This window comes from Eleutherodactylus coqui, chromosome 7 (assembly GCF_035609145.1).
Source record: "Eleutherodactylus coqui strain aEleCoq1 chromosome 7, aEleCoq1.hap1, whole genome shotgun sequence".
In the NCBI taxonomy this organism is placed as follows: Eukaryota; Metazoa; Chordata; class Amphibia; order Anura; family Eleutherodactylidae; genus Eleutherodactylus; species Eleutherodactylus coqui.
In genome coordinates, this window is record NC_089843.1 from 123,658,696 (window position 1) to 123,685,009 (window position 26,314).

Genomic DNA, 26,314 nt, shown 5'->3' on the forward strand with positions numbered 1-26,314 from the left:
ACCCAGCAAGAAGACTATAGGGAACAGACATGACAGAGTAGCGGCTCATCACAACCTATACTACATTATCTTTCTTAGGCTATGTTCATGTTGTGTTTACTCTTTATATTTACTGGCCCTCATCCCGGCTCAAGTCAAAAATCCCAAAAACGAAGCTGGGATAGGAACTCTGGACTTGAGGAGTACACACAATATGAATCAAGCCTTATTGGTGAAATGTCTTCTCTATGTCTTCCAGCCTTTATATTCTTGGAGTCTAAGAAGGAATGTTGCTGTGTGTGATGATCAACTTTTCTCCCCCCTCTACAGACAGGAGACAGAGAAATAGCAAAGCTCTGGGATTGTCCAATACTCATGGTATGGTATGTACATGAGAATCCCTGGTCTTTGTTGTTCTTCTGCTTCCTTGCTCTGTGTGTCTGCAGTGGAGGATGATTTTCACAAGTAGCAGAGCAATCCATCCTGGTCTCCATGGATGATGGATGGAAGAAGAGGGGCTGCCAAAAACAGTGCACCCTCTAATTGTAGAAGTATGGAAGCTGGTAGAAGAAAATACTATCTTTTTGCTAACCGTCCATGAAGTTACAGATGTTTGTCAACTCAGATTACAACCTCTTATATTTGGCAGGTTGGGGCCTCCTTCGTCCTCGGAGCCATCAGCTCATGTATGTATTTGTGGTTGCTTGCCCTGCCAGAGGAAGTGTGAAATGACTTTATTCAGTTTCATCACATCTGTGCGTTTGAGTTACAGGGGAATATTTTCCAAAGGGTAGATTAATTTTAAGATACTCATCATTTCAGTGCTATTTTACAATACAAATACACTAGAAGCTTTATTAGATGTAAAGACATATTCACCTGTACAAATACCTAGAGGTAGTGTTAATACACCAACAATTTATATTACATTTCTTTTGTGTCCTTTAACCCCTTCAGTGACAGGTTTATTATTACTATATCAGCGCAGCAAGCCCCTGAGATTTTCCTGAGGTAATTCCAAGTGGCAAACGTGTACAGTGGCACAATAACTGTGTGTCCTGGCGAGCATTTCAGCACAAGAGCTGTCCACGGAAATCTTCCGGAGTTTAACTGCATGGTCAGTGCAGCACGTCCCGGAGATTTTCTGGGCATGCCACAAAAGGGGTTAAAGGAAATCATCACAGCATGTATCAATGCTCATTTATTACCCATTTTACCTAATGTATAATATGCACGTTAAGTCAATTCTTTTTCACTAATAGTAAATGTTCAGTTTGACAACCAATTCAGGACAACAAGAAAGAATTTTTCATACTTGGGCAGATTGTCTTATGCCTTATGGCTATTTTTGCTTTCTTCTGCATCAATTGTGGGGGGAAAACTTTTGAGATTTACCCTTCCCTCTTTTCTTTCCTACATATCCTCTCCCCTCAGCTAGCTGAACTTAATGGACATGTATTTTATTCTCAACCATAGTATGTACCATAACTATGTGTATGTAGTATTCAAAAAGTTTAGGTTGTTCTTTTGTGGGATCCCTTATTATTCCCCCTGTATATTTCTTGCTTTGTTATAGATGTAATTCTTCTTGGAAGTATTACAACAAATCTCCCATATTGTTCTTCTGGAACTTGTACAATACATTCCCTAAGTAAATAAATAGCTACATACAAAAACATTTCTATCTCTGCTCCACCATCAAGTACAGAGACTTTGTTCGGTCTGCATTTTGATGACCATTCTCCTCTAGCATTAGGGAGTTGGCTATGCCTCTGGGTATTCCTCTGGTTGTACTGCCGTTTTGAGATTATCCCAGAAAAGTTGTTGTTCTTCTTCTTCTGAAGGCCACTCAATGTAGGTTTTTGTGTTCATGAGTTTCCTCAGCTTACAGAACCTTTGGGGAATAGTTGATTTCTCAATGGGTTCCAAAACAACCAAAATTGCAGTATCATTGTTTTCATCGAAAAGACGAAAGTGAGAGAACTCCAGCTCGTACTTGCACCACTCACTTTGGACAAAATGCTCTGATAAGATAAACAGGGTTTTGTGGCTTCTCTCCATGGCATCAATGATATTGTCAATTATCCATTTCCCTGGTACAAAATCCCGCTTATGATAACATACTCTCAGTGGGGAAATTCCACTTTCTAGCTGTGGTACCATCAAATTCTCAACCCACTCAGAGTCCCTTTCACTGTAAGATATAAATGCATCATAACAGATGTCTCTCCCTGATACCTTTAAAGGCTTCCGTTTAGCTTTTAACCAAGCCCAGGTCATTTTTGCATACCAAATACAATGAAGACAGTGGCAAAGCAGCATAATAGTGGCTACAACCAATATTGATATAATACAGGACACAGTCACAACTAATGTCCTATGGCACATTAATATAGGAAGACGTGCATCTTTAATCCGAATACCTCGTACTGAAGAAGGAGAATCACATATATAGTTGTCTGGCCATCCCAGAAGAACTTCATTATGTTGCTTAACGAGGTCCACAAACTGACAGGAGCAGATATAAATGTTGTCAGTTGCATCCAATTTTGTCAAATTTCGGAAGTGAGCCAAATCTGATTGGGAAAAATCAATGAGTCCATTTTTCCTGATAACTAATAATGTTAGGCTTGGTAACTCTGCTCTTATAGGTAACTTGGCCAATCTATTATCTGATATGTAGAGTTCCTTCAAATTTGGCAAATGGGCAGCAAATTCTTCCAGATGATTGACACTTATATCCAAAACCTCTAAAGTGTCAGGAAGGCAGTTGTCAATCAATTTTAACTTGGAATCAGAAATATTTAAGTATTTCAAGTTCTTAGGCCAGATGCAGGAAGAAATAGCGGAGTCACTAAACATGTTTTCACTTAAATCAATATGAGTCAATGATGGAATTTTTGAAAGAGTTATTGAGACTTTTGGTAATGAGGATAAAAGATTTCTGCTCACATTTAAGGTTTGTAGAGAAGGCCAAGCCCCATAACCCTCAAAATAACAGGCTGAACTTTGCAAATATAAATCCTTGAGCAGATTCCCGCTCAGATCAAGGTATTCCATCATCTTAAAGGATCGTGAAAAATTACAAGGCATGAGAAAAACTTTGCTATCTATGCAGGTGACACTTGTAATTCTAGGTACTACCTGATAGATGAAATGAAGGTCTGTGAACAGAAAAAAATTCGGTATGTATAGGTTCTTAATAATAATTGTTGATAATGAGGAGTTCTCATTTTTCAGAATCGGACGACCACGTCCTGTTCCCAAAAGCTCACTGTCCTCCAAAGCAACACTAGTAACATTTTTGTTTGCATGTATAATTTCTATGAGCCTTGCTGTACTACTGTCAGTCAGTAGGCAGTCTTTATACATTAAAGTCCTCACCGTTGTATCATTGAGCAGAGCAAAGGCTTCCGAATCCTCCCTGTTTTTGAAAGCCATATTCCTTATTTCTAACCAGGTAGCTGAATGTGTAATATCACTTATTATGTCTGGTAGTAAAGTTAAATTCGAAGCAACAGTAAAATGTCCTATATGTTGTATAGATTGTATGGAGCCCTTTGTATAATGTTTGAGATGTGAAATATTTAAGTAGAGTTCGTCCAAGCTCAGCAAACCATCAAAGTCTGGTTTATAGAGGGCAACAAAGTCTAGATTTCCAAATTTTAAATTCCTCAGGGAGGGCAGAGTGGAGAACATCGGCTTTTCACCAAGCGAAGTGTAGTGATTACCCAGCAAGTTCAAATGTCTCAGCTTGTGAAGACCTCCAAACCAAACGGGTGACAAGCTAGGTAACTTGTTATATGACAGGTCCAATTCCTCAAGGTTTTGTAGTGACTGAAAAGAGTTATTGCTGATATTAAGGATTTCATTTCGATACAGCCGAAGCACTCTGAGGTTTTCGTATGGCTTCAGCTCATCATCTAAAATAACCTGAATTAAATTGTTAGATAAGTCCAAACCCTTCATTTGTCGTGGCAGCGTGGAAGGAATAGAAGTCAAATATTGCAAGGAGCAGTCACAAAAATCCAAATTGTCACAGTAACAGTCCATTCCATCTTTTGCATATGTTGCCATTACTAACGAGTAGATTAAGCAGCAATTCAGTAGGTAACGCATCATTCTTTTTTCTAAGGCAAAATAAAGAAAATGATAAATTATCAGGGTCCTTGTAGACACATAATGTATATGAGAAAACATATTAAACAACAATACATTAAACTTCAGATTTTACAAAAAATCTGGGCAAAAACCATGACTTGACCACATCATGTAATTAAGGGTCCTTTTACATGGGACGACCTGATCGTTCTTGTGATTTTACACAGGAACTATGTAAGGACTGTGGATGTGGAATCACTGTGTCAACCTGCCGGTTAAGTGAAGATCTGATCCAGCATGGCTGACAGCTGACCCCAGTGTGGGAGGTAAGATACCAGATGAACAGCCCCGTATACAGATGGAAACTAGGGAAGGTATCTTGCCCTAATCTGATAACTGAGAGAGGTAGACCCCTGCCTACAAGCGGAGCACTCGTCCCAATAAGGACGACCCCACGGTATTCCTCTAGGTGCATTGCCCAGAATGACCAGCTAATTTGGAACAGTGACCCCAGGATAGGACACCTCTCCTCCTGGCCTCAGGCACGAACATCTTCCCTGGCAGGATATCCTTAACCCGAGCAGGAGCTACGGTCACCAATCTGGCAGGTCCAATGATGCGCCTCTTCTGTGTCGTTATAGTCAAATGCTCTAGAAAGTGCTTCAGCCTTAATAATTTGGTTGGCAGGCCGAAAATACAATATAAAATCAAACCGTGCAAAAAACAAGGTCCACCAAGCTTGATGGTGGTTGAGCCGTTGTGCAGTCTGAAAATACGTCAGATTTTTATGGTCGCTGTAAATTACAATGGGATGTGAGGTTCCCTCCAGAAGATACCGCCAAAATTCTGGAGCCATCCTAACAGCCAGTAACTTGCGGTCCCCTATAGAGTGATATTCACTTCAAATATATAAGCGCTTCCCTGCAATTCATCCAGAAATGTGTAAAAATAAAAAAAATATATATACTCACCTGGTCCCGGCAGACGGAGTTCAGCTGCGCCCGGCGGCAGTCCTCCTGAACTGCTCTGAACAGCTGTGAGTAGTATTCAGCAGCCGGGGATTTAAAATCCCCGCCTGCTGAATGAGCTGCCTCTGATTGGTCACAGCCTGACCAATTAGAGGCAGATCTCACTCACACCCAGTCATGAATTCATGAATGGGTGAGTGAATGCTGCCTCTGATTGGCTCAGCGCAGCTCTCAGCTGAATGACAGCAGTTCAGCACCACAGTGCAGGGGACAGCAGGAGAAGACGCGGCTGTGACCCGGCAGCTCAAGGGAGCTGAGTATCTATTTTTTTTCTTTTTTAAATCACTTTTAATTCATTTCCAGGGAATGGCTTATATGTGAAGCCCTTCCCTGAAAAAGAATTCAGGTGTGCCAGCAGACCATTGTCTTCAATGGAGTCGCCGGCAGCAGCAGCGGCTCCATTGAAGAGAATGCCTGCATTTTTATTCTTTTTTACACTAAAATCTTTCTTTTTCAGGTAAGGGCTTATATATTTAAGCCCTTCCCGAAAATTCATCCTGCGCTCGCTGGCAGCCCATTGCTTTCAATGGAGCCGGCTGTATTGCTGGCTCCATTGAATTCAATGGGCTAACATCGTTCTTCTCTGCCACAGCTGTTACAGCTGTGGCAGAGGAGAACGATCTTAATGCTGACATTATTTTTTTTTACAAATTTTAGGATGATTTTCAGGTATGGGCTTATATTTTTAAGCCCTTCCCAAAAATTCATCCTGCGCTCGCTGGCAGCCCATTGCTTTCAATGGAGCCGGCTGTATTGCCGGCTCCATTGAATTCAATGGGCTAACATCGTTCTTCTCTGCCACAGCTGTTACAGCTGTGGCAGAGGAGAACGATCTTAATGCTGACATAATTTGTTTTTTGTTTTTTACAAATTTTAGGATGATTTTCAGGTATGGGCTTATATTTTTAAGCCCTTCCCAAAAATTCATCCTGCGCTCGCTGGCAGCCCATTGCTTTCAATGGAGCCGGCTGTATTGCCGGCTCCATTGAATTCAATGGGCTAACATCGTTCTTCTCTGCCACAGCTGTTACAGCTGTGGCAGAGGAGAACGATCTTAATGCTGACATAATTTGTTTTTTGCTTTTTACACATTTTAGGATGATTTTCAGGTATGGGCTTATATTTTTAAGCCCTTCCCAAAAATTCATCCCGCGCTCGCTGGCAGCCCATTGCTTTCAATGGAGCCGGCTGTATTGCCGGCTCCATTGAATTCAATGGGCTAACATCGTTCTTCTCTGCCACAGCTGTTACAGCTGTGACAGAGGAGAATGATCGTTATGCTGACAGTGGGGGGGGGTCTCACTCTTGCCACTATTGTGGCTTAATAGTGAGACCTCGGAGCCCGAAATGCAGCCCTGCATGTTGCTCCTCGCCTGCCCTATCCATTTCTGTGTTTTTTACATGACTTTGGTGATTTGCTAAGATTTGCACAAATGAAAACCTTAGCGGAGCACCAGTCATATACAAAAATGGTCGAGTCGCCCATTGACTTCAATGGGGTTCGTTACTCGAAACGAACTCTCGAGCATCACTGAAAGTTCGACTTGAGTAACGAGCACCCGAGCATTTTGGTGCTCGCTCATCTCTAGTTATAAGCACCACGCAGATCAAGCTTTGTGAAAATCCGAGCACCCCACAGGCAATCAAATAACTCAGGGATCAAGGGTAAAGGGTAGTTATTCTTAATCGTGATCACATTCAGACCACGATAGTCAATACAGGGCCGTAGCGATCCGTCTTTCTTTTTAACGAAGAAAAAAACAGCTCCGGCAGGAGATTAAGACTTACGGATAACCCTCTGGCCAGGTTCTCTGTAACATATTCGGCTGTGACTTGGGTCTCGGGCAGGGAAAGAGGGTATACTCTACCTGGAGGAGGCACGGAACAGGCACAAGGTCAATTGGGCAATCGTAGGAACGATGCGATGGCAGGCATTCAGCTTCTTTCTTGTCAAAGACGTCCATAAAACCATGATAAGGTTCTGGTAGACCCAGGAGGTTACAGGGTAAAGTAACCTGGTGGACAGGATGCACAGGACGCAAGCACATGGTATAGCAGGTGGTTCCCCAACTAAATACCTCACAGTAGGAAATAACCATAAGTGGTCTCTCAAGACGCCGGGTGGGAATTCGGTAGCGGTCCACCAAAGCCTGTGGGAGGAAGTTGCTGTTCATGTTGATGTATCATCTCCTAGAATAATTCAGGAAGACCTCCGTGGTTAGAGTCAGCGGGATCTATGGCTGCAGCGTACTGTAAGGACTGTGGATGTGGAACCACTGTATCAACCTACCGGGTAGGTAATGATCTGATCCAGCATGGCTGACAGCTGACTCCAGTGTGGGAGGTAAGATACCAGATGAGCAGCCCTGTATGCGGATGGAAACTAGGGAAGGTATCTTGCCCTAAACTAAAAACTGGGAGACGGAGACCCCTGCCTACAAGCAGAGCATTTGTCCCCATAAGAATGACCCCACAGTCTTCCTCTAGGTGCTGACTTACTCTGGGGGGGCCAAAACACTTACAGGACCAAGATAGAACAACAGGGAGTACAGAAACAAAGAAGGAAGGATAAACCGAGAAGCGGACAATGAGAATAACAAACGACGGAGTACACCAACGAAGAACACAAGCAGAAGGCAAGGTAGGAAGGTAACTGCCGAAGCTGTGGCTGCACATGAAGTGAAGGGAATAGAGATACTCATCCGAGCTTGATGCTCGTTCGAGTATTAGGGTGTTCGAGATGCTCGTTACTCAAGACGAGCACCACGCGGTGCTCGACTCCATTACATTTCCTTCCCTGAGAAATTTGCGCGCTTTTCTGGCCAATAGAAACACAGGGAAGGCATTACAACTTCCTCCTGTGACATTCCAGCCCTATCCCACCCCCCTGCAGTGAGTGGCTGGGGAGATCAGATGACACCGGAGTATTTAAATCTGCCCCGCCCGCGGCTCGCCACAGATGCACGCTGAGAGAGATCAGGGAAAGTGCTGTCTTGCTGTAGCTGCTATAGGGAGAGTGTTAGGTGTTATTTTAGTCTTCAAGAACCCCAACGGTCCTTCTTAGGGCCACATCTAACCGTGTGCAGCACTGTTGAGGCTGCTTTTAGCAGTGTTGCACAATTTTTATTTTTTTTTGTATATCGGGCGTGCGGACCATAGCGTCCTCAGTCTGCAGTCATTTTACAGAGTATAGGGGCAGTACTGCTGAGGCAGGGACAGTGGTACAGGGAAATCCATATACAGGCTATATCACAGGCAGTGGGCTTTTTCCCAAAAAGTGGAAAAAAATACTATATTTGGCCTGCCTGTGACCGTCTTCAGTTTACGGCGTGTGTGCTGGGGGTAGTAGTCGCTAATTAATACCCAGCCTTGCGCATAATTTTGTTCTGGCTGCACTGTGCTTTCAATAACCACAGTCATCCTCCAACAGGGAAATCCATATACAGGCTATATCACAGGCAGTGGGCTTTTTCTCAAAAAGTGGAAAAAATACTATATTTGGCCTGCCTGTGACCGTCTTCAGTTTACAGCGTGTGTGCTGGGGGTAGTAGTCGCTGATTAATACCCAGCCTTGCGCATAATTTTGTTCTGGCTGCACTGTGCTTTCAATAACCACAGTCATCCTCCAACAGGGAAATCCATATACAGGCTATATCACAGGCAGTGGGCTTTTTCCCAAAAAGTGGAAAAAAATACTATCTTTGGCCTGCCTGTGACCGTCTTCAGTTTATGATTAATACCGAGCCTTGCGCATAATTGTTTTCTGGCTCTGCTGTATTCGTTACATGATCGCCGTCATCCCGCCAGAGGGAAAGAGTATACATATATACGCCGCATACGGTGTCTGCCTGGTTTTTCACCTCACCATTTTAAAAAATTGAAGCAAAATACTTAAGGCCTACCACTGGCCTTTGGCCACTTGACTGGTTATGCCCTGTGAATTCCAGTAGCTCAGTCATACGCACCTAAGTCTCACTACAGGCTTGCGCATAATTGTTTCCTGGCTCTGCTGTGCATTCCGTAAGCGAAGTCAGCCTCCAACCACAGGCCAATAAGCGGCACATTTAATTACAGCGTTCTGTTTATGCTCTACTCGTAGTACACCATGCTGAGAGGTAGGGGTAGGCCTAGAGGACGTGGACGGGGGCGAGGACGCGAAGGCCCAAGTCAGGGTGCGGGCAGAGGCCAAGCTCCTGGTCCAGGTGTATCGCAGCTGACTGCTGCGGGATTAGGAGAGAGGCAAGTTTCTGGGGTCCCCAGATTCATCTCACAATTAATGGGTCCACGCAGTAGACCTTTATTAGAAACTGAGCAGTGTGAGCAGGTCCTGTCGTGGATGGCAGAAAGTGCATCCAGAAATCTATCGACCACCCAGTCTTCTACGCGTCCACAGCTGCAACTCTGAATCAACGCAAAACAATCCAATTGCAGGAATACAGCTTATTGTGGAAAAACTTGCTTTTTATTTTCTCTTTGGTGCTTGAATGATACAGAGAACGCGTTTCGGTTATGAAACCTTGTTCACCTCTGACTAACAAAGCCATTATGCAAACCTTATAAAGGTTTAGTGAAAATAAGTGAATTAAAAACATATGTGCAATTAACCCATGGCAATCTATTCTTTCAATTACCAAAACCTGTCCCTCCTGCAGGAACTTGTCTTGGTTGTTATATATATGCATAATATATTAAATGATATATAGAAACGAACATTCATGTATTATATGCTCCACTCAATAACATAAAATGTGAAATCCATACATCATCATTGCAGAAGCAAAAATAAAAATAAATAAAAATAAAAATAATCTTTCTAACAGCAACATAGAAATACAACACAAATTATTGGTATGTAGTAATGCAAGCAGCATTAGATGAGGCATGTACCAAAATAGAAACAATCAATAGGGAAGAATTACTTAAGGATAAATGTACAAAGAAAAAAGGGAATATTAATAAGGGAATGGTTTTCTCTACGGCATATAGCAGAAATTTTTATGAAATTAAAAAAATATTTTTCAAATTTTTGCCTGTTTTAAGACAGGATGACACTGTTGATAAGATATTAAAGGAAGGAATTAAATGTGTTGCAAAAAGAAGTAAAAACCTGGGAGATTTAATAGCACCTAGCACCTTTTCCTCCAAAAAGGAAAAACCGCAATGGATGAAATTTCAGGGTTTTTTCCGCTGCGGTAATCCTAGATGTACTGTCTGTCACTTAGTGGATAAGAGAAAAACCTTTTCTGATAGCGATGGCAATAGAGAGTATAAAATTTACAATTTTATTAACTGCAACACTATTAATGTAGTTTATATGATTCATTGCAAAGAGTATAATTTGAACTACATAGGTTGCACTACACGAAAGCTGAAGACGCGAATCAACGAACATATCCGTGACATTAAAAAGGATAATGTGAATAGTTCAGGTGCGGTAAAACACTTTTGTGAGAAACACAAAGGAAATTTAAATAGTTTCTCATTCTTTGGTATTGAAAAAGTCATAAACAAAAAGAAAGGAACAATTAACCCGGATAAAGTGTTTAAAAGGGAAGCGTTTTGGATATTAAACTTAAACACAAGATTCCCGAAAGGAATGAACTATAAAACAGACCTTTTATACATTTATTAGTTGCAGTAAATATTGTTCATCAAAAAATGGATATTAATTCCAACATAATTCCACTTTACTAGTAATATATGATGTACTGTTACAATGTGTTGCTGCTTGCATTACTACATACCAATAATTTGTGTTGTATTTCTATGTTGCTGTCAGAAGGTTTATTCTTATTCTTATTCTTATTTTTATTTTTATTTTTGCTTCTGCAATGATGATGTATAGATTTCACATTTTATGTTATTGAGTGGAGCATATAATACATGAATGTTCGTTTCTATATATCATTTAATATATTATGCATATATATAACAACCAAGACAAGTTCCTGCAGGAGGGACAGGTTTTGGTAATTGAAAGAATAGATTGCCATGGGTTAATTGCACATATGTTTTTAATTCACTTATTTTCACTAAACCTTTATAAGGTTTGCATAATGGCTTTGTTAGTCAGAGGTGAACAAGGTTTCATAACCGAAACGCGTTCTCTGTATCATTCAAGCACCAAAAAGAAAATAAAAAGCAAGTTTTTCCACAATAAGCTGTATTCCTGCAATTGGATTGTTTTGCGTTTATTCAGAGCCAGAAGTAGCCGGATGGCAACAGCTTGTGAGTATACTTGCTTGCGGAACTGAGGCTTGCAGCACATGAAGATAAGGTGGGACTTTTGTTTTTTGCAACTCTGAATCCTCTGGCTGCTGCTCCTCCTTCCTCCCAGCCTCCTCACTCCATGAAAATGACACATTCTGAGGAGCAGGCCCCTGCCCAGATTGGGCAGCAATGGTTCCTCTCCCACTGGAGGAGTTTGTCGTGACCGATGCCCAACCTTTGGAAAGTTCCCGGGGTCCGGGGGATGAGACTGGGGACTTCCGGCAACTGTCTCAAGAGCTTTCAGTGGGTGAAGAGCACGATGACGATGAGACACAGTTGTCTATCAGTGAGGTAGTAGTAAGGGCAGTAAGTCCGAGGGAGGAGCGCACAGAGGATTCGGAGGAAGAGCAGCTGGTCGATGAGGTGACTGACCCCACCTGGTTTGCTAAGCCTACTGAGGACAGGTCTTCAGAGGGGGAGGCAAGTGCAGCAGCAGGGCAGGTTGGAAGAGGCAGTGCGTTGGCCAGGGGTAGAGGCAGGGCCAGACCGAATAATCCACCAACTGTTTCCCAAAGCGCCCCCTCGCACAATGCCACCCTGCAGAGGCCGAGGTGCTCAAAGGTGTGGCAGTTTTTTACTGAGAGTGCAGACGACCGGCGAACTGTGGTGTGCAAGGTTTGTCACGCCAAGATCAGCCGGGGAGCCACCACCACCAGACTCACCACCACCACCAGCATGCGCAGGCATATGATGGCCAAGCACTCCACAAGGTGCGACGAAGGCCGTTCACCGCCTCCGGTTTGCACCACTGCCTCTCCCCCTGTGCCCCAACCTGCCACTGAGATCCAACTCCCCTCTCAGGACACAGGCACGACCGTCTCCCGGCCTGCACCCACACCCTCACCTCCACTGTCCTCGGCCCCATCCAGCAATGTCTCTCAGCGCAGCATCCAGCCGTCGCTAGCGCAACTGTTTGAGCGCAAGCGCAAGTACTCTGCCACGCACCCGCACGCTCAAGCGTTAAACGTGCACATAGCCAAATTGATCAGCCTGCAGATGCTGCCGTATAGGCTTGTGGAAACGGAGGCTTTCAAAAATATGATGGCGGCGGCGGCCCCGGGCTACTTGGTTCCCAGTCACCACTACTTTACCCGATGTGCCGTCCCAGCCCTGCACGACCATGTCTCCCGCAACATTGTACGCGCCCTCACCAACACGGTTACTGGCAAGGTCCACTTAACAACGGACACATGGACAAGCACAGGCGGGCAGGGCCACTATATCTCCCTGACGGCACATTGGGTGAATTTAGTGGAGGCTGGGACCGAGTCAGAGCCTGGGACTGCTCACGTGCTGCCCACCCCCAGATATGCGGGCCCCAGCTCGGTGCTGGTATCTGCAGCGGTGTATGCTTCCTCCACTAAACCACCATCCTCCTCCTCCTCCTCCTACGCAACCTCTGTCTCGCAATCAAGACGTGTCAGCAGCAGCACGTCGCCAGCAGTCAGTGTCGCGCGGCGTGGCAGCACAGCGGTGGGCAAACGTCAGCAGGCCGTGCTGAAACTACTCAGCTTAGGAGAGAAGATGCACATGGCCCACGAACTGCTTCAGGGTCTGACAGAGCAGACCGACCACTGGTTTTCACCGCTGAGCCTCCAACTGGGCATGGTCGTGTGTGACAACGGCCGTAACCTAGTGGCGGCTCACGCACATGCCATGCCTGGCCCACGTCTTTAATTTGGTGGTTCAGCGGTTTCTGAAAAGCTACCCACACTTGTCAGACCTGCTCAGAAAGGTGCACCGGGTCAGCGCACATTTCCGCAAGTCCAACACAGACGCTGCCACCCTGCGGACCCTGCAACATCGGTTTAATCTGCCAGTGCACCGACTGCTGTGCGACGTGCCCACACGGTGGAACTCTACGCTCCACATGTTGGCCAGGCTCTATGAGCAGCATAGAGCTATAGTGGAATACCAACTCCAACATGGGCGGCATAGTGGGAGTCAGCCTCCTCAATTCTTTACAGAAGAGTGGGCCTGGTTGGCAGACATCTGCCAGGTCCTTGGAAACTTTGAGGAGTCTACCCAGATGGTGAGCGGCGATGCTGCAATCATTAGCATCACCATTCCTCTGCTATGCCTCTTGAGAAGTTCCCTGCAAAGCATAAAGGCAGACGCTTTGCGCTCGGAAATGGAGGCGGGGGAAGACAGTATGTCGCTGGATAGTCAGAGCACCCTCATGTCTATATCTCAGCGCGTTTTGGAGGAGGAGGAGGAGGGGGAGGAGCATGAGGAGGAGGGGGAAGAGACAGCTTGGCCCACTGCTGAGGGTACCCATGCTGCTTGCCTGTCATCCTTTCAGCGTGTATGGCCTGAGGAGGAGGAGGAGGATCCTGAAAGTTATCTTCCTAGTGAGGACAGCCATGTGTTGCGTACAGGTACCCTGGCACACATGGCTGACTTCATGTTAGGATGCCTTTCTCGTGACCCTCGCGTTACACGCATTCTGGCCACTACGGATTACTGGGTGTACACACTGCTCGACCCACGTTATAAGGAGAACCTTTCCACTCTCATACCCAAAGAGGAAAGGGGTTCGAGAGTGATGCTATACCACAGGACCCTGGCGGACAAACTGATGGTAAAATTCCCATCCGACAGCGCTAGTGGCAGAAGGCGCAGTTCCGAGGGCCAGGTAGCAGGGGAGGCGCAGAGATCAGGCAGCATGTACAGCGCAGGCAGGGGAACACTCTCCAAGGCCTTTGCCAGCTTTATGGCTCTCCAGCAAGACTGTGTCACAGCTCCCCAGTCAAGGCTGAGTCGGCGGGAGCACTGTAAAAGGATGGTGAGGGAGTACATAGCCGATCGCACGACCGTCCTCTGTGACACCTCTGCTCCGTACAACTACTGGGTGTCGAAGCTGGACACGTGGCCTGAACCCGCGCTGTATGCCCTGGAGGTGCTTGCTTGCCCTGCGGCTAGTGTCTTGTCAGAGAGGGTGTTTAGTGCGGCTGGGGGAATCATCACGGATAAGCGTACCCGCCTGTCAACTGACAGTGCCGACAGGCTTACACTCATAAAGATGAACAAAGCATGGATTTCCCCAGACTTCTCTTCTCCACCAGCGGACAGCAGCGGTACCTAAAGAATACGTAGGCTGCACCCGCGGATGGAAGCATCGTTCTCTATCACCATAAAAAACGGGGACCTTTTAGCTTCATCAATCTGTGTATTATATTCATCCTCCTCCTCCTGCTCCTCCTCCTGAAATCTCACGTAATCACGCTGAACGGGCAATTTTTCTTAGGCCCACAAGGCTCAGTCATATTACTTTTGTAAACAATGTTTATACGTTTCAATTCTCATTAAAGCGTTGAAACTTGCACCTGAACCAATTTTAATTTTAACTGGGCTGCCTCCAGGCCTAGTTACAAATTAAGCCACAGTAACCAAAGTGATTAATGGGTTTCACCTGCCTTCTTGGTTGGGCATGAGCAATTTTTCTGAGGTACATTAGTACTGTTGGTACACCAATTTTTTTGGGCCCTCGTCTACAGTGTAATCCTAGCAATTTTTTTGGGCTTCGCCTGCACTCATGGTACAGCAAGGTGTGTAAGGTTGGCCTACACTTTTGCTACAAAAATGTAACTGGGGCCTTGTCTATACTGCAACTACTGAAATGTGAAAGAGACTGTTATCTCCCTAAACTGCTGCAACGGGAATGTTACTGTGGCCTGTCTTGACTGCTACTACTGAAATGGAACTAAGACTGTGCTCCCCCTATACTGCTGCTTCGGAATTGTTACTGGGGCCTGTCTTGACTGCTACTACTACTGAAATGGAACTAATACTGTGCTCCCCCTATACTGCTGCTAGTGATATGTTACTGGGGCCTGTCTTGACTGCTACTATTACTGAAATGGAACTAATACTGTGCTCCCCCTATACTGCTGCTAGTGATATGTTACTGGGGCCTGTCCCTAATGCTACTGCTGAAATGTTACTAATTCTGGGCTTTGCCTATACCGCTGCTAATGCTATGTCACTGGGATGTGGAAACGGAGGCTTCCCAAAGACATGATGGCGGCGAGGCCATTTCCCACCAACGCGGTTGCTGTTAAGGTGCATATAACCACGGACACGTGGAGAGGACACGTAGTGCCTCAAAAACATCCCCCTCCTCCTCCAACAATGAAAACAGTCTTGGCAAATACCTTTGCATTGGTCCGTCTGGTGGCAGTCCAAGAATTTCACCTTTAACGACACAACAAGAGAGCCCCCCCACCATCCCCCCGCCACGGCCCACTTAATCCTGGCCACATTCCAAAAACCAACGAAATAAAACCGCGCTACTAGGTCCGCAGTCGCAACCACATTCCCACCAACGCGGTTACTGTTAAGGTACATATTACCAGTCTGACTGGGGCATGCACTGTGGGCCAAAGCCCACCTGTATTGTATCTGACGTTAGCTCTGCTGAGCAGGGCACTGCAATGGGATTTGTTTATGTACTGCCGGTGGGTTCCAGGGAGCCACCCATGCTTTGGGTCCACAGGGACTTCACATTAGGGATTTGTACCTGCCTGTGTCTATGTATTAAAAACCCCGGTCAGACTGGGGCATGCAGTGTGGGCCGAAGCCCACCTGCATTTAATCTGACGTTACATCAGCTGTGCTGGGCAATGCAATGGGATTTATTTATGTAACGCCGGTGGCTTCCTGGGACCCACCCATGCTGTCGGTCCACACGGAGTTGTACCTGCCTGTGTCTACTTATAAAGAACCCCAGTCTGACTGAGGCATGCAGTGTGGGCCGAAGCCCACCTGTATTTAATCTGACGTTACCTCTGCTGTCCAGGGCACTGCAATGGGATTTGTTTATGTACCGCCGGTGGGTTCCAGGGAGCCACCCATGCTTTGGGTCCACATAGACTTCACATTAGGGATTTGTATCTGCCTGTGTCTATCTATTAAAAACCCCGGTCAGACTGGGGCATGCAGTGTGGGCCAAAGCCCACCTGCATTTAATCTGACGTTACCTCAGCTGTGCTGGGCAATGCAATGGGATTTATTTATGTAACGCTGGTGGTTTCCTGGGACCCACCCATGCTGTCGGTCCACACGGAGTTGTACCTGCCTGTGTCTACTTATAAAGAACCCCAGTCTGACTGAGGCATGCAGTGTGGGCTGAAGCCCACCTGTATTTAATCTGACAGCTCTACTATCCGGGGCACTGCATTGGGACAAACTACAGGAGCAATACAGCGCTAATGAGACGTGCACAGCTACGCTAGCATTGGAGTCCGCTGTAGGCACGCGATTGCTGAGGGTTTGTGCAGAGGCCTATGTCCTGGGTGCAGTGAAAGTCCGCTTCCAGCCTAGGATTGCTGAATCTGTGGGCTGAGGCCTATGCCGTGGGCGCGGTGCAAGTCTGCCATGTTTGGCCGCTCAGATCAATTTTTTGTTCATGTCTTGGGTTTCCTAGGACCCACCTATGCTGTTGGTGCAAACTTAGTTCCCATTGCGGTGTTTGACCTGTCTGGCACAAAGGCACTGACTGACTTGGGTAGGGGGCAGAGCGCTGACGGCTTTCCCCTTGCAGTGTGGCTTGAGCTATGCGACACCTTGACAGAATGAATACTGTGTGGCACATGGATTCCCCATTGCTATGCCCACATTTGCAGCTCCTGACGGAGGTGGCACAGGATTGGAGTTCTCATTGCTTCTGTACAGCATTGTGGACTATCGCCCCGCCCCTTTTAAAGAGGGTCGCTGCCTGGCCCTGCCAACCCTCTGCAGTGTGTGCCTTCAGTTCCTCCTCATGGCAGATGCACTTATAAATAGACATGAGGGTGGTGTGGCTATGAGGCCAGCGTGTGGCATGAGGGCAGCTGAAGGCTGCTCAGGGACACTTTGGTGTGCGCTGTGGACACTGGGTCGTGCGGGGGGGGGGGTTGGGCAGCATGTAACCCAGGAGAAGTGGCAGCGGAGTGTCATGCAGGCAGTGATTGTGCTTTGTTGGAGGTAGTGTGGTGCTTAGCTAAGGTATGCATTGCTAATGAGGGTTTTTCAGATGTAAAAATTGTTGGGGGGGGGGCACTTTTGCCACTATTGTGGCTTAATAGTGGGACCTGGGAACTTGAGATGCAGCCCAACATATAGCCCCTCGCCTGCCCTATCCGTTTCTGTGTCGTTCCCATCACTTTCTTGAATTTCGCAGATTTTCACAAACGAAAACCTTAGCGAGCATCGGCGATATACAAAAATGCTCGAGTCGCCCATTGACTTCAATGGGGTTCGTTACTCGAAACGAACCCTCGAGCATCACGGGAAGTTCGACTCGAGTAACGAGCACCCGAGCATTTTCGTGCTCGCTCATCTCTAGAAGGCAACAAACTCTCAGCAACACTGAAAGGCCCAGGGCAGCTAAAGAGAATGGTGATTAGAAAAAGGAGCAACAGCAGAATAGGAGACCAGAAGCTAATAACCCTAGGAGTGCTGGAAGGGAGTGAATATAAGCTCAGAGAACAGAGTGAATGGGACAACGCCCATATGTGTCAGACACAAAAGCAGAAGAGTGTGTCTGAACAGTGCACCTAAGAAACTATCCTCTCTCAGTGAATGGAAGCAGAGCAGGCTGGAGATCGTTCCGACCCGCCTGCAACCATTCACAGTAAACAGGCAGTTGTTCATAGATGAACGGCTACCTTTTTACATGGGTCAATTAGTAGTTCGGTTTTTAAGAATGCCTAAACTGAATGACGAACAAATTATCATTCGGCGTTCAGCGTGTGCACGCTTTGACACTGAACGACAATCGTTCAGATTTGCTATACCATCATGTCTTTTTGTTAGCTATTAAAAGGTATTATATCTACAAGATTACTTGGTTTCTCTTACTGGGAACAATGAAAATTTAAACCCTTAAAGAGTCATAAAAACACCCCAAAGAATGTTTCTAGAAATGCAACATTGTAGACAAGGTAGAACAAATATTTATCACTGTTTTATGGATAGGAAAGGATGGTATACACTTCTCTGTGGGTAAAAGAGGAATGTTTACCATTAGTAATAATGACCTGTGTATATCCTAGATCCTTTGGGTACCTAATGAAAAAAGTAACCATCATGTTTACAGCATACCTGGACCTTCAGGTGACTTTTCAGAATAAGCTGCCATGAGTGTACATAAAAATTACACTGTATCTAGCCATTATATGAGTTATATCCTGCATTTCTCACCCTTTTTCCCTCTGCAGGCTGCAAATCTAATTTTTACTTCTCTCAGCTGGTGGGAAGAGACTGCTGTTATAATGTCTCCTATGCATATAGGGAAAACAGCAGATTCTGCTCACTAACACTTAGTAGCACACGTCAGCATGGAGGACATTACAAAAGTCCTGAGCAATGTAGATTTAATTTTAGTATCTGTAAATCAGTTACCAGTTAGTTGCTGCAGCATCTCCGTCTTTAATTCTTGCTTCCTCCTCTATCTAAAGACTTCTATTGGTAGCACTATTTCACTCCCTGTATTCTGTACGTGTCTTTTACTGGTGATGGACGTCATATGACACTAGGTAGTTGATAGCAATTTAGAAAAAAGAGAGATCACTAGTGACCAGCACTTTAGAGAGATGTTTCTGCATAAAAATAAAATTTTAGATAAATTAAGCTTTTTTGCATTTCCCTAGTTTTGATCCCAAGAACTGAAGATGTCGGCCATGTTTCTGGTGGAAAAGTGTCTGAAATGCAGTCAATCACTCACCATAAAAATATATGGGGGATACAGAAACCTTGGAGTGCTCTCAATCATTTGTCTGTATATCTCCTATATTCCTTAATGGAGAGTGACTGTTCCTACAGGCCCACTTTTCCTTCGGGAACATGGACTGAACAGGTCAGGATTTTTAGGGTCTCAGTGATTGGATGGTTTCATCAAACTGTCAAAACAAAACAATTTCTTGTAACAAACTTGCAGCTAATAATCCGGGCAAAGTCAGGGGATAGTTCTGCATTTTGGGCGTCTTGCCTTTTATAGTACTCATGTAGAATTATTCTTCAATAGCTGCTGTAGGTATTATTCCAATTAATATATAGTCGCCTCCAGAAAGTAAGTGATTGTTCCAGTAATCCAGTTGTATTCACAACAGCTTCCTAAGCAGGAAATAGACCATAATGTAAAATATTGCTGCAAAATGTTAATGTTTTTATTTATGCTTAAATACAGTAAAATTCCTTTAATCCAGAGTCAATAGGATTATAGATGCCAGATTAAAAATAACATGGATTATTAGGCAATTAGACAAGACACAATCTGTTGCTATCACTTTGTCTTTTAAGCTCGGTGCAGATTGCTTCTGAGCCTCTCAGTGGCAGTATACCTCCATGGAAGGCTCTGACATATGGCACTGTGCAGGTATACAGCGGCATGTGTCATGCATAGAGTCTCATCATATAAAACTGTATACCACATGGTATTTTTTTTTCTTTTTTGCGGTGTTCCTCTGTATAGGAAAGTCTAGTCCACTGTGGTTTCCCATACAGTTTATAATAGAAATCCTTTGGCCTCTATGGGGTGAATAGAGCACTATCGATGTGTTTTACCTATATACTGGGAACATTTCCTGCATATACGCTAAATGTAGCAATATACACTGAGCATTACCTCTAATAACTGCTTCTCTCCACATTATATAGCAGTTCTATGCTGGAAACAAATTGTTAATTCTCGGGCTTTCCAAACAATTAAATGCTGGATTAAAGGACTTCCATTGAAGCTGTTTTTCTGTATCTTCATTTATCACTCTTGAATTCCATAGATTAACAAAAATCTCATGTCTTTTGACAAGTTTTATGAGCATTAAGGCATGGCTTGAAACGCAAGGTCCAAAAGTAATCATAAATCATTCTTTAGAGAGAACCTTTGTTTGGTCTCCTAATAAAGCATACCTGAGTAATTTGTGTCCAATACGTGCACAATACGTAAATGGTGCAGAGCGGTCCGGTGGGCATGCCAGACCGTGTCTATTAGAAGCCTGTTGGTCAACCTTCTAGGATTCTCAGATATGGATGACGCTGTAGGCATCATCCACGTAGTGCAGCGAAGTCTTGCGCGATCGTCAGCTGGCGTCAACTTTCCCTTTTGTGGGCAGCTTCGCTGTGCTCAATGAGCCCCGTGTGGCGCAGAGTGCTAAGGCAGCAGGAATGCAGTCTTAAGCTCTTGCTCATGACCTGAAGGTTGTGGGTGCAATCCCCGCCTGGTTCAGGTAGCCGGCTCAAAGTTGACTCAGCCTTCCATCCTTCCGAGGTCAGTAAAATGAGTACCCAGTTTACTGGGGGGTAAAAATGATTGGGGAAGGCAATGACAAACCACCCCGCAAAAACAGACTGCCAAAGAAAACATCACAATGTGATGACATGACTCGGTGCTTTTAACAGGGGACTTTACCTTTTACCTCACTTTGCTCATGCGTCAGGTCACAATCGCACAAGACGCTATGTGTGTCATCCATGTCGGAGAATCATAGAAGGGTGGACTTAGGTGACCAACAGGCTGCTGGCAGACAGTCTGGCATGCCCACCAGACTGCTCTGCATCATTACCATAGTGTGCAGAAGATGTTTAAACCAAGATTACTCAGGTATGAGACCAAACAAAAGCACTATGCAGAATACAGAATACAGCAATGCCCATATTGCAGCGCTCCGCTTGGATTCAATTACAAAAATCTGCTGACCGGTAATATAATGGATAATGTAATAATATAGAGTTAATTAAAAGTGTGCACATACACCAGCTGAACTGTGACAGACAACGCTGCCCCTGACATCCTCTTTCAGGAGTACAATAGCTGGAGTGTACATGTTACAAACTTTTAGCATGTTGTCTTTTTTTTCTTTATCAAAAATCAGCGCTTAATCCAGTACTAATAATTATAATCAAAGCTTTTAACAGGGAAGTGTAACCCTACGCCATTCTGCATGCACTGACATGATCTGCCTCCTTCGCATTGCTGGAACTTGGCACATACAGTACAGAGGGCAGATCCAAGTCACTCATCACATATAAACCCCTTAGTAACACTTTACTTACCTGCAGATCAGGGTCAGAGGTGGTGGGTTGCCCGGCTGTGCCCCATGTCGCTGTGCTAGCAGCTGGTTACGTGTTGTATGAGGTCTGGAGTTGTGTGGAGTCTGCAGAACAGCCCATACTACACGGGGCGGGAGCTGTAAGGAGTTCTACTTGTTACTGGGAATTCCTGGTTGCACAGAGCACTGCTCAATTCCGTCTGGAGGAAGAGGGGTGTAACGGTCTTTGATGATGACACAGTCACTAGGTTTGCCCAAACTCAAAATGAATGTCTCTGATCAGGTCACACAGTTTTAGACACAGCATAGAACTCAAGAAAGCTTTAAAAACACCTGGCAAATGCTTGTCTGAACCCCGTCATCTCAGTACCTGCTACAGCTGCAAAATTAATGCAGTGTATGGCTGGGTTCACACGGAGCAGAATTGCCGGTGAATTTTTATGTTGGGACATCACTGATCCCAAGAACTGAAGATGTCGCCCATGTATCTGGCGGAGAAGTGGTTGGAATGCAGTTAATCACTCGCCATAAAATATATGGGGGATACAGAAACAGCTGAGTGCTCTCAATCATTTGTTTGATATTTCTCCTATATTCGATGATGGAGAGTGACTGTTCCTACATGCCCAATTTTTCCTCTGGGAACAGGGACTGAGCATCTCAGGATTTTTAAGGGTTCACACAGAAATTCTGCTGCATTTACAGTAACAGCAAAGTCCACAATCTGCAGCAGATGCCAGCATTCTGCTGGAAATCAGCCCCGTGTGGACACAGCCTACGCCTCCAGCAAAAGATTTTAGGACCTTAGGTATTGTGTTTAGCAATACTAGGACTGATCGCGTTAGTCTCTTCAATTGGCTGACTGGCCGGAGTGTCAAGAGTCAAACCCTCACCAATCTGATACTGATGGTCTATCCTAGTTTCTTCTAGAAACAGTGGGGCGCCTGCCAATCCTCTATTGCAGTTCAGCTTCATTGAAGTGCAATGTACAGAGCTGAAAATACCCCCCACAACTGATAGACTATGGTACTTAACCATTGCACATAAAGGACTGAGTGCTTAAAGGGATTCTGTCATCAGGTTCATGCTGCCCAAACCAGTCCCCATGAGTAGTTAATTCGGAAAAGCTGCAGAACTTCAGAATACATACACAATGAAGTTTGATTCAGAGTTGAGCTCCGATTTGCAGGTGCGGGCTATGCCAGCCTCCCACCCGCTGCATGCAGATTGACAGCTCTCTCCCCATACACAAGCAGAGAGAGGATCTGTCAGTCTTCCTGCAGCAGTTGGGGATTCTCCAGCTCGGCCCGCCCCTGTGACTTGGAGCTCAGCTCTGAGTCAAACTTAAAAATGTATTTATTATAAAATACTGCAGTTTTTCAGGATAAAGCACTCACAGAGGCAACAGGCATCCCTGTCCCAGGTCTGTGATGCCCGTGGTTTGGGCAGCATGAACATGATGACAAATTGTCTATTAGAAAAACATGACTGTTTTCTTCAAAAAATAGCCCTCGCAGCTAACTGCCTGAAAAATAACATTAATGGGTGATTTTCAGATATCAAGTCCCGAGTTGAAATTGTGCGTTCACATAATCAGGAGCTGCATGTTATCAAGCTCCCATAGGAGTCAATGGAAACTCCTTTGTATCACACACCATAGATAGGTCAGGTCCTATCCTTTTACGCAGCACGGACCTTAGATGTGGGCATTGTAGCCACGCATGTCCTAACTTTGTAAGATGCAAGTTTTTTGTGCTTCTAAAATTCCTTCATCTGAACGTTTCTACAGAAAACCATTGGTTCTATTAGGCCCTTGTGAATGGGGTCTTAAGTGGAGGCTGTGACAGATACCAACAGTAGAGTCCATCAACTATAGAGTGTAATAGCATCTGTTTAATGGATATTGCAAGCTCATGAGATATACTTTTAATGTCATAGTGACAAAAATCACTTGTGGGTTACTAAGTTAATAAATACATATATGATCACCTGATGCGTATCTTACTGTACTCTGTGGGATGGAATAACATAGTCTATTACATTATTCTTTTTTTTTACTACACTATCATCTACTGGCCAGATGGAGGCCAAAAAGGACAGTCTTTTGGCCTCCATCTGACTAATTTAGCCCTATGGAGACATTTAGCGTGCACTCTAAACAAAAAGAAGATATGCAGACCAATGGCCTTATAATATGGAACAGTAAGAAATCTGGAACTGATGTACTATTGAAAATACATCCGAAAACTATCTTTCATGATTCGCACCACATTTATTCATGTTTTGAGACACCTTCTGACACATTTTATGCCTTGTTCAGCAAAGTGGCGTGGATTTGTGGGAAAGGGGGTATTCTACATGTGTTGCTGTGCGCAAAATTCAGCCAGCTTCACACGGCGAAACAATTTTGCGCAAATATGATCCCCATTCTATGTATCTTTTCAGATGGATGTATTTTTCATGGCAGTTTTTTTTTTTAAATGCTTTATTTCTTTAGTAGGGATGAGCGAGTATACTCGCTAGAGCACTACTCGCTCGAGTAATGTGCCTTAGCCGAGTATCTCCCCGCTCGTCCCGAAAGATTCGGGGGCTGGCGTGGGGAGCTGCGGGGGAGAGCAGGGAGGAACGGAGGGGAGATCTCTCTCTCCCTCTCTCCCACCCGCTTTCCCCTGCTCCCTGCCGCAACTCACCTGTCAGCTGCGGCGGCCCCCGAATCTTTAGGGACGAGCAGGGAGATACTCGGCTAAGGCACATTACTCGAGCGAGTAGTGCTCTAGCGAGTATACTCGCTCATCCCTATTCTTTAGGCTTTTTTTCATCCATATTACTATTATTTTCTCTTGGCAAAATAGAGATCAGTATTTGCCCAATAGAAAATAAAATATATGGAGGCAAAAATAGATGAAATAGTAATAATATGCAGTTGTAATGTCATCTGTCACACATCCGTAGAATGGATCGGTTACAATATGCCTGCCTTGTCGCTGCACCTAACACAGTGGTGGGTTGACAATAGCAATGTTACAGAACAGAGCCAAAGGGCCATTTAGCATCCCCCATTTACTGCCAGATTGCCAGTTGAAATTCAGATGATACTGTATATCCAGGATTCCACAAGAATTGCACACAGTAACATCCAAGAAATTAAAGAACTGGCATTAGAATAGGCTGCATCCAATCTCCATGAATTTGACCATATCTCCAACACATTTGTATGCGACAACCGTGTAGTGACCAAGTACTTGATCCTGGTCCCCTCCATAAATGTCATACAGACATACATGTATGTCTTATGTTGATGCACTGTGCAAAGCTGTCTTGTCATTTCCAGTATGTGTGTTGCACAGCTGTGGCGCTTGAGAGGTTAAGGGAGTGATTGAGAGGGGGAAAGGGTCCATGTTTTCAGGAAATTGGTGGTGCAAGAGGTCTGGGAACATGAGGGCAACTTCAGCCCTCATGTGCTGAAGCATGGAAGAGGAGAGATTTCCTGTTCTGCATGAGATTGGATGCTAATGGAGTGAGCCCCATAGAGAGAAAGAAAGAGAGAAAGCATCAGTAAGCATGACTTTGTTCCTACAAGGCCCAGTGCAGTGGTACTATCTGATTTAATCTTTTCCTACATGGCCATCTGAAGTCTGGATCACCACGTAGAGGTACACGCTTTGTTTGTCACACCCACGCCTCTCCAGTGCTGGGTGGAGGTACTACAAGTCAATAATCTCTGTTCACACATGTGCGTCTTTAAGTTTAGAAGAGCCATGTGGAGGTACTGATCTTTGAAGTCTGTTTACTTACCTGCCCTGAGAAGTCTACAATTTAATTGGCTTGTATTGTCTACTTTTGATTTCAAGTAAAGTTTATGCCGGGCTCCAAATGTTCCTAGAGACATGTGTATGAATTACTTATCTGCCAAGGGTCATACCGGTGTGTTTAGGAACGGTGGCGTTACCCCCTGTTATCCAGTTGGTGGGCATTCCCTATCCTAGGGGTGTCCGAAGTGGGCTGCAGTGTTGCTCTGGCCTTGGCTGCATGTGTCCCTCCAGGAAGGAGCAAGGTAAGTGCCACCGTGACGAGACAGCACTCTACTCTTCCAGCTCTCCACGTATGTCAGGTGTCCAGGGTCTCCTGATGTGATGCTACAACTGAACATTGCAGTTTAGGGTTACGTTAGCACCTAGCTGGATGCTCAGTTTTCAGTCTCAGGTGGAGATCTGGCACAAAATCCACATGAAATTGCATACCAAGCTGAACTGTTTTGACTGGGAAAATGCTGGAGGGAATGACAGAAGCCAGGTGATCTCCATTGTAGTCAACGGGGTTTGTTTGGTGCTGTTCGATCCTTACATAGAACCAATTAATTTGGGCAAGTCTTCTGTTTTTCTGCTCCCGCAATGGAGCAAGAAAACGGAAACCCTGAAGAGCAACCAAGCGCTGGCGTGAACCCAGCCAGAAAACTTTAAGGAAGAGACATGACACAGTAGTGGCTCATCACAACCTATACTACATTATCACCTATGTTCATGTTGTGTTTACCCCTTATAACCATGGGTCCCTAGTCCAAAATCCCAAAAACGAAGCTGGGATGGGAACCCTGGACTTGAGGAGTAAACACAATATGAATGCCTTATCTGTGAAATTTCTTCTCTAGGTCTTCCATCCTTTACATTCTTGGAGCCCAAGATGGACTTCTCTGCTGCTGTGTGTGTGATGATCATCTTTTCTCCACTCCCCCCTCTACAGACAGGAGACAGAGGAATAGCAAAGCCCTGGGATTGTCCAATACTCATGGTATGGTATGTACACGAGAATCCCTGGTGTTCGTTGTTCTTCTGCTTCCTTGCTCTGTGTGTCTGCAGTGGAGGATGATTTTCACAAAAAGTAGCAGAGCAATCCATCCTGGTCTCCATG

The 26,314-nt window shown here is 45.0% G+C and overlaps 1 protein-coding gene across 4 annotated transcripts; it reads right to left on the reverse strand.

Annotated features, from left to right (window-relative positions):
- Positions 1 to 806: 806 nt before the first annotated feature.
- LOC136572758 (toll-like receptor 2 type-2) lies at positions 807 to 21,573 on the reverse strand. 4 transcript variants are annotated; one of them, XM_066573622.1, is made up of 3 exons: positions 21,411 to 21,573; positions 19,348 to 19,472; positions 807 to 4,109 (listed from the first exon to the last, which is right to left on the reverse strand). In XM_066573622.1, the coding sequence occupies exons 2-3, from the start codon at positions 19,361 to 19,363 to the stop codon at positions 1,744 to 1,746; spliced, it is 2,382 nt and encodes a 793-aa protein (XP_066429719.1). In that variant the 5' UTR covers positions 19,364 to 19,472; positions 21,411 to 21,573; the 3' UTR covers positions 807 to 1,743. The 4 variants fall into 4 exon arrangements, with proteins under 4 accessions (XP_066429719.1, XP_066429720.1, XP_066429721.1 ...); XM_066573623.1 differs by lacking the exon at positions 21,411 to 21,573 and adding an exon at positions 19,084 to 19,258 and having other exon boundaries at positions 19,348 to 19,474; XM_066573624.1 differs by lacking the exon at positions 19,348 to 19,472.
- Between the last annotated feature and the right edge of the window lie 4,741 nt (positions 21,574 to 26,314).